General features: G+C 50.4%; 1 protein-coding gene across 1 annotated transcript in view; it reads left to right on the forward strand.

Moving 5' to 3' along the window:
- Positions 1-335: 335 nt before the first annotated feature.
- LOC129715801 (aspartyl aminopeptidase-like) overlaps positions 336-8,992 on the forward strand; it is a gene marked incomplete at its 5' end in the record, with an annotated part of 27,550 nt that continues 18,893 nt past the window's right edge. The window contains 5 exon segments of the mRNA XM_055665672.1: positions 336-424; positions 2,080-2,193; positions 2,876-3,001; positions 5,887-6,011; positions 7,097-7,181. Coding sequence (XP_055521647.1) covers positions 336-424; positions 2,080-2,193; positions 2,876-3,001; positions 5,887-6,011; positions 7,097-7,181 — 539 coding nt within the window.

Below are 8,992 nucleotides of genomic sequence, written 5' to 3' on the forward strand. Positions count from 1 at the left end.
CCAAGATATTTGAATTTGCACTATAATCACTTTGCACTTTTTTTTTTGCACTTGCACTTACACTTAATATGACGCTGCTGGGTACTGTCCTTCCTGTATATATTGTCCTCCGTATGGTATTGTCTGTATTATTTATTGTGGTGTATGTGGTGGTTGTATTGTACTGTATTGTATCTGTCTGAGAGCGAACCAAGACACATTCCTATCAACTTGTTGACCTGGCAATAAATTTCTTGAATCTTCAATCTTGAAGATAGACACAAAATGCTGGAGGAACTCAGCAGGACAGGCAGCATCCCGCTGAAAGTGTTCATTCACCTCTGTTTTTATTGCAGTTATTGAAGCCTGCAAGCGGCGTCTGCGGACTGCTGGTTTCCAGGAGCTGAAGGAGACCGATCACTGGAATGTGGAACCTGCCAGCAAGGTGAGTAAGTGAGGGGTCGACGGGGCGAACACATAAACAGCAGTTACTTGTGCCGGGAATTCCCATCAAAAGCCGTCCCGAGAGACTGGAGTCTCTCAGCGGGACTGTCATATGCTGAGAGAATGGTGCGTCTGGGCTTGTACACTCTGTGGAGGTTAGCAGGATGAGAGTGGATCTTATTGAAACATATAAGATTATTCAGGGTTTCGACATGCTAGAGACAGGAAACATGTTCCCGATGGTACACAAAAAAAGCTGGAGAAACTCAGCGGGTGCAGCAGCATCTATGGAGCGAAGGAAATAGGCAACGTTTCGGGCCGAAACCCTGCTTCAGACAATCCTTCTTAAACAACATGTTCCCGATGTTGGGGGAGTCCAGAACCAGGGGCCACAGTTTAAGAATAAGGAGTAGTTGGCCGGTGTGGGCATGTTGTAGCGAAGGGCCTGTTATCCACGCTGTATCACTCTATGAGTCTATTAAATGAGAATCCGTTAATCCTGTATCTGTACACATGTGGGTGGCCTGTTTGTAAGTTTGGCTGAGCTAAGCAGAGACGTGAATCACGGGAGTTGTCGGCACCTGGGTAGAGTGGACATGGAGAGGATGGTTCCAAATGCCCTCTCTTCCACACAACAATGTTTCCCAGACGGGACCGGATTTGGGCTTCTGCGGCAGGTCATGTGTATAAAATCATGAGAGGCATTGATCGGGTAGATGCACTGAGTCTCTTGCCCAGAGTAGGGGAATCGAGGACCAGAGGACTTAGAAACGTAGAAAATAGGTGCAGGAGGAGGCCATTCGGCCCTTCAACCCAGCACCGCCATTCATTGTGATCATGGCTGATCGTCCCCTATCAATAACCCGTGCCTGCCTTCTCCCCATATCCCTTGACTCCACTAGCCCCTAGAGCTATACCTAACTCTCTCTTAAATCCATCCAGTGACTTGGCCTCCACTGCCCTCTGTGGCAGGGAATTCCACAAATTCACAACTCTCTGGGTGAAAACGTTTTTTTCTCACCTCAGTCGTAAATGACCTCCCCTTTATTAGAAACATAGAAACATAGAAAATAGGTGCAGGAGTAGGCCATTCGGCCCTTCGAGCCTGCACCACCATATTCTAAGACTGTGGCTCCTGGATTTAATAGCAATCTGAGGGGGTAACCTTTTCACACAAAGGGTGGTGGGTGTATGGAACGAGCTGCCAGAGGAGGTAGTTCTGGCTGGGACTATCCCAACATTTACGAACCAGTTAGCCAGTTACATGGATAGATAGTTACACAAAAAAGCTGGAGAAACTCAGCGGGTGCAGCAGCATCTATGGAGCGAAGGAAATAGGCAACGTTTCGGGCCGAAACGTTGCCTATTTCCTTCGCTCCATAGGTGCTGCTGCACCCGCTGAGTTTCTCCAGCTTTTTTGTGTAACCTTCGATTCTCCAGCATCTGCAGTTCCCTCTTAAACACATGGATAGATAGGACAGGTTTGGAGGGATATGGACCAAACGCAGGCAGGTGGGACTAGTGTAGCTGGGACATGTTGGCCGGTGTGGGCAAGTTGGTCTGAAGGGCCCGTTTCCACACTGTATCACTCCGTGACTCTATGTAAGTCTTCTTGCCGACTGAACCCGTGTGTTACTCTTGTTTGTTTCCAAACAGTACTATATGACCAGGAACTACTCGACTATCATCGCCTTTGCCGTGGGAGGCAAGTACAAGGCAGGCAATGGGTTCACCATGGTCGGAGCACACACGGACAGTCCGTGTTTACGGGTGAGTTTGGATCCGTGACTCCCGATGATACCCAGAGGGAGTGGGAATTTTGTATTTGACCCTTCAACTTCAGGAAAGATGTCAACAAAATAGAGAGAGTACAGAGGAGATTTACTAGAATGTTGCCTGGGTTTCAGCACCTACGTTAGATTCAGATTCAATTTTAATTGTCATTGTCAGTGTACAGTACAGAGACAACGAAATGCATTTAGTTACAGAGAAAGGTTGAACAAGATAGGGCTTTATTCTTTGGAGCGCAGAAGGTTAAGGGGGGACTTGATAGAGGTCTTTAAAATGATGAGAGGGATAGACAGAGTTGACGTGGATAAGCTTTGAGAGTAGGGAAGATTCAAACAAGAGGACATGACTTGAGAATTAAGGGACAGAAGTTTAGGGGCAACATGAGGGGGAACTTCTTTACTCAGAGAGTGGTGGCTGTGTGTGGAATGAGCTTCCAGTGGAAGTGGTGGTGGCAGGTTGGATTTTATCATTTAAAAATAAATTGGATAGGTATATGGACGGGAAAGGAATGGAGGGTTATGGTCTGAGTGCAGGTAGATGGGACTAGGTGAGAGTAAATGTTCGGCACGGACTAGAAGGGCCGAGATGGCCTGTTTCCGTGCTGCCATTGTTATATGGTTATAACTGTTTGTCAATGTTCTGCATTTGTTTCCGCCTCCAGGTGAAGGTCAGGTCGAAGAAGATACACGCGGGCTACCTCCAGGTGGGGGTGGAATGTTACGGCGGTGGCATCTGGAACACCTGGTTTGACCGGGACCTCACCGTGGCTGGCAGGGTTTTGGTGAAGGTGAGCAGGCTTCACACGTTCCCGCTCCAGTAATTGCCCCGAGCACCTTCGCCCATGTTTTCCAACCTCCGCCCAGTCATGTCAAAGGGCCTGTCCCACTTACGTGACTTTTCCCGGCGATTTGCCGGCACCCGTCATAGGTTGTAACAGTTCGCCAAAAATGTTCACCATGTTGAAAATCCAGCGGCGACCAAGATTCAAGATACAATTTATTTGTCATTTGGACCCCTTGAGGTCCAAACGAAATGACGTTTCTGCAGCCATACATTACAAAACACAATAGACCCAAGACACAACATAATTTACATAAACATCCATCACATTGCTGTGATGGAAGGCAAAAAAAACCGTATCTCCCCCCCCCCCCCCCCCCCCTGCACTCCCCCCCCCCCCCGATGTCACGATGTCAGAGTCAAAGTCAAAGCCCCCAGCTGGCGATGGCGATTGTCCCGCAGCCATTAAAGCCACGCTGGGTGGTGCAAGGTCGCACACCGGGTCTTGATTTTGGAGCCCCCGGCGGGCGCTCGCAGAGTCCCACGGCCATTTCAAGCCGCGTGGGGCGGTGCTGTAAGGCCCCGCTCCAGGAGCTCTTCAACCCCGCCGTCCGCCAGACCCGCAGTTGCAGCCTCCGAATCTCCGGAGGTCGGGCCGCAGCAGCAGCAGCGCTCCACCACCGCTCCACCCGCTCCGGACTCGGCCAGCTCTGCGACGGTGAGGTGAGTCGTCGGCACCAGAGCCTCCGGTCTTCCTGTTGGAGGCCGCTCCTCGTTACAGCCCCAACGACAACGGAGACCCGACAAAGAAAAGGTCGGGTCTCCCGTGCAGGGAGAGATCAAAAGTTACCTCCTCCCTCCGCACCGCCTACCTTGATCTTGACTCTTGAATCTCTGGCGCTGAAGGCAGCAACTCTACCACTGCACCACCTTCAATGGAGATATGTGGGGCAGGTTTGGGAACACTCAGCGTGGTGGGTGGCAGGGACGTGCTGCCAGGGGTGGTGGTGGTGGAGGCGGAGGCAGAGACGATAGTGGGGTTTAAGAGGATAAGACACATGGAAATGCAGGGAATAGAGGGATCGCCTGCAGGCAGACGAGATCACTTTAACTTGTCAGTCCTGAACAACTATCCACCAACTAAGCATGCAGGTACAGCAGGCAGTGGAGAAAGCAAATGGCATGTTGGCCTTTATCACAAGAGGAGTCAAATATAGCAGCAAAGAGGTCCTTCTGCAGTTGTACAGGGCCCTAGTGAGACCACACCTGGAGTATTGTGTGCAGTTTTGGTCCCCTAATTTGAGGAAGGACATTTTTGCTATTGAGGGAGTGCAGCGTAGGTTCACCAGGTTAATTCCCGGGATGGCGGGACTGTCATACGCTGAGAGAATGGAGCGGCTGGGCTTGTACACTCTGGAGTTTAGAAGGATGAGAGGGCATCTCATTGAAACATAAGATTGTTAAGGGTGTGGTCACGCTAGAAGCAGGAAACATGTTCCCGATGTTGGGGAAGTCCAGGGGCCACACAGTTTAAGAATAAGGAGAAAGCCATTTAGAACGGAGACGAGGAAACACTTTTTTCTCACAGAGAGTGGTGCGTCTGTGGAATTCTCTGCCTCAGAGGGCGGTGGAGGCCGGTTCTCTGGATGCTTTCAAGAGAGAGCTAGATAGGGCTCTTAAAGATAGCGGAGTCAGGGGATATGGGGAGAAGGCAGGAACGGGGTACTGATTGGGGATGATCAGCCATGATCACAGTGAATGGCGGTGCTGGCTCGAAGGCCGAATGGCCTCCTCCTGCACCTATTGTCTATTGTCAGACAAGATCAGTTTAACTTGTCAGTCCTGAACAACTATCCACCTCATTGCTGATCCTCGGACTATCTTTGATCGGACTTTGCTGGCTTTACCTTGCACTAAACGTTATTCCCTTATCATGTATCTGTACACTGTGAATGGGGTGATGTCGACTCGTGTATTGTCTCTCCGCGGGCAGGTTAGCACGCAACAAAAGATTGTCACCTTATCTCGGCAATGAATTCCTGATTAATCGAACCCTCTGACTAAAGAAATTCCTCCTCATCTCCTTCCTGAAGGAACATCCTTTAATTCTGAGGCGAGGGCCTCTGTGGTCCTGAGGCTCTCCCGCCCGTGGAAACATCCTCTCCACATCCCCTCTAACCAAGCCTAGATAGCACACTACAAAAGCTTTTCACTGCACCACGGTCCACGTGCCAATAAACTAAACTGATCGACTGAATCTTATTCTACTTCTTCTTGCGTGCACAGCCTAAAGTGAGAAACATAGACAATAGGTGCAGGAGGAGGCCATTCGGCCCTTCGAGCCAGCACCGCCATTCATTGTGATCATGGCTGATCGTCCCCAATCAATAACCCGTGCCTGCCTTCTCCCCACATCCCTTGACTCCACCAGCCCCTAGAGCTCTATCTAACTCTCTCTTAAATCCATCCAGTGACTTGGCCTCCACTGCCCTCTGTGGCAGGGAATTCCACAAATTCACAACTCTCTAGGTGGAAAAGTTTTTTCTCACCTCAGTCTTAAATGGCCTCCCCTTTATTCTAAGACTGTGTGGCCCCTGGTTCTGGACTCGCCCAACATTGGGAACATTTTTCCTGCATCTAGCTTGTCCAGTCCTTTTATAATATTATATGTTTCTGTAAGATCCTCCCCTCATCCTTGTAAACTCCAGTGAATACAAGCCTAGTCTTTTCAATCTTTCCTCATATGACAGCCCCGCCATCCCATTCTAGGACAAGTTGGTCTATTTGATCTTATTTGTTTGCGCACTTCGGGTTGTTTGCATTCGTCGAAACGGGGCGGACCCACGTGAAGGTTGCACCCGATTCACGGCGTTCCTCTCTTCTCTTTGCCAGACGGCCTCAGGTGTGGAGCAACACCTGGTCCACGTGCGTGACCCCATCCTTCGCATCCCACACCTGGCCATCCACCTGCAGCGAGAAATGAACGACAGCTTCGGACCCAACAAGGAGACACACCTGTAAGTATGTGATCCTTAAAAACGCACCTCTTTCTCCCCTCCCCCCCCCCCACCTTGCCTCACCTGGCCCGACCCTCAAGTCCCAATATGAAGACGTATAGAGTCATTCAGCGCGAAGTGGTCTCTATGTCCCTGCGATCCAGTCCTCCAGCAGGACCTCTCCAGAGCCGGCACATCCTCAGATATGGTGCTGAGAATTGCTCACAATTTTTTTTAATTTAACTTAAGGGATTGGGCAGTCTAAATGCAGGAAAAATGTTCCCGATGTTGGGGGACTCCAGAACCAGGGGTCACAGTTTAAGAAGAAGGGGTAGGCCATTTAGGACTGAGATGAGGAAACACTTTTACTCCCAGAGATTTGTGAGTGTGTGGAATTCTCTGCCTCAGAGGGCGGTGGAGGCCGGTTCACTGGATGTATTCAAGAGAGAGTTAATAGATAACAATAAACAGGTGCCGGAGTAGAGGCCATTCGGCCCTTCGAGCCAGCACCGCCATTCAATGTGATCATGGCTGATTATCCCCAATCAGTACCCCGTTCCTGCCTTCTCCCCATATCCCCTGACTCCGCTATTTTTAAGAGCCCTGTCTAGCTCTCTCTTGAAAGCCCTTTAAGAGGGAGTTAGATGTGGCCCTTGTGGCTAAAGGGATCAGGGGGTATGGAGAGAAGGCAGGTACAGGATACTGAGTTGGATGATCCGCCATGATCACATTGAATGGCGGCACTGGCTCGAAGGGCCGAATGGCCTCTATTCCGGCACCTATTGTTTATTGTTATCTATTAACTCTCTCTTGAATACATCCAGTGAACCAGCCTCCACCATTTTTAAGAGCCCTATCTAGCTCTCTCTTGAAAACTGTTCGAAAACTGAAAGGCTCATCATCGTTGAAAACATTATCGCCGCAGTGGCGCTGGTTTCCGACGGGCGGGGTGACGGACGCACTACACACATCTGCCCCCCCCCCCCCGTGTAGCTGGCATGCTCCTCTCTTGTATCTACACGTCAACAGCATCGTCTCGGAAAGCTGTAGAACAGTTTTTTTTTTTTTTTACAGTTTTCTAACACTTAAGTTTTATTTCTTTCAAGGGTGCCGATCCTTGCCACAGCTGTACAAGAACAGCTGGAGACGGGAGTGAAGTCGAGCGGTAATGCCTGTGAGGCCACCCAAATGGTAACGTACCCTGTCCGCAAAGCAATTTCAACAATAGACTCGTTCTCTGTAGATTAATAGCCCCTGTCCCACGGTACGAGATCATTCCAAGAGTTCTCCCGAGTTAAAAAAAAAATCAAAACTCGTGGTAAGCACGGAGAATGAACGTAGCGGGTACGTCGGAGCTCGGGGACGTCGGAGCTCGGGGACCTACAGGTTTGTAGGTTAATTGGCTTGGTAAATGAAAAGATTTGTCCCTAGTGTGTAGGATGATGTTAGTATACAATACAATACAATACAATTTATTTGTCATTTGGACCCCTTGAGGTCCAAACGAAATGCCGTTTCTGCAGCCATACATTACAAACAAATAGACCCAAGACACAACATAATTTACATAAACATCCATCACATTGCTGTGATGGAAGGCAAAAAAACTTATCTCTCCACTGCACTCTCCCCCCCGATGTCAGAGTCAAAGTCAAAGCCCCCGGCTGGCGATGGCGATTGTCCCGCGGCCATTAAAGCCACGCCGGGTGATGCAAGGTCGCGCACCGGGTCTAGTTGTTAGAGCCCCCGGCGTGCGCTCGCAGAGTCCCGCGGCCATTCCCAGCCGCGCGGGGCGGTGGTGTAAGGCCCCGCTCCAGGAGCTCTTCGACCCCGCAACTCGGGCGGGAGAAGTCGCCGCCGCGGAAGCCCCGAAAAGCGGTCTCCCAGCAGGGACCCGCGGGCTCCCGGTGCCGCCGTCCGCCAGACCCGCAGTTGCAGCCTCCGAATCTCCGGAGGTCGGGTGGCAGCGGCAGCAGCAGCAGCGTTCCACCCGCTCCGGACTCGGCCAGCTCCGCGACGGGGAGGTGAGTAGTCGGCAGCTCCGCAGCTGAAACCCCAGGTCGTTTCTGTTGGAGGCCGCTCCACGTTGCAGCCCCAACGACACGGAGACCCGACAAAGAAAAGGTTGGGTCTCCCGTGCAGGGGAAAGATTTTAAAGTTACCCCCACACACACACCCCAACAAAAAAATAACAAAAACTACATAAAAACGAGACAAAAAATAATAAAAACACAAACGGACTGCAGAGGCCGCTGCTGACGAGAGTCGCGCCGCCCACTGAAAGTGGGTTGCAGGAGTGGGTGTGCGTTGAAACATAGAAACATAGACAATAGGTGCAGGAGTAGGCCATTCGGCCCTTCGAGCCTGCACCGCCATTCAATATGATCATGGCTGATCATCCAACTCGGTATCCTGTACCTGCCTTCTCTCCATACCCCCTGATCCCCTTAGCCAATGAACTGTGTGGCCTCAACTACCTTCTGCGGGAGAGAATTCCAGAGATTCACCACTCTGTGTGAAAAATGTTTTCCTCATCTCGGTCCTAAAAGGTTTCCCCCTTATCCTTAAACTGTGACCCCTTGTTCTGGACTTCCCCAACATCGGGAACAATCTTTCCTGCATCTAGCCTGTCCAACCCCTTAAGAATTTTGTAAGTTTCTATAAGATCCCCCCTCAATCTTCTAAATTCTAGCGAGTACAAGCCGAGTCTATCCAGTCTTTCTTCATGTGAAAGTCCTGCCATCCCAGGAATCAGTCTGGTGATCGCTGGTCGGCACGGGCTCGGTGGGCCAAAGGGCCTGTTTCCGCGCTGTATCTCTAAATTTGGCTTATGTGTTTGGTTTGTAAATACACTTAAGTCTTTAACTTAACTTTGCCATTAAACTCTCACCTTAACCCTATATCCTCTGCTTCTTGATTCTACTGCTCTGGGTAAAAGACTGTGCATTTAGCCCAAGTGTAACGTCATTGCGTTTTACAGCTTGGAAACAGGCCCTTCAGCC

This window comes from Leucoraja erinacea, unplaced genomic scaffold (assembly GCF_028641065.1).
Source record: "Leucoraja erinacea ecotype New England unplaced genomic scaffold, Leri_hhj_1 Leri_1414S, whole genome shotgun sequence".
NCBI classification, from domain to species: Eukaryota; Metazoa; Chordata; class Chondrichthyes; order Rajiformes; family Rajidae; genus Leucoraja; species Leucoraja erinaceus.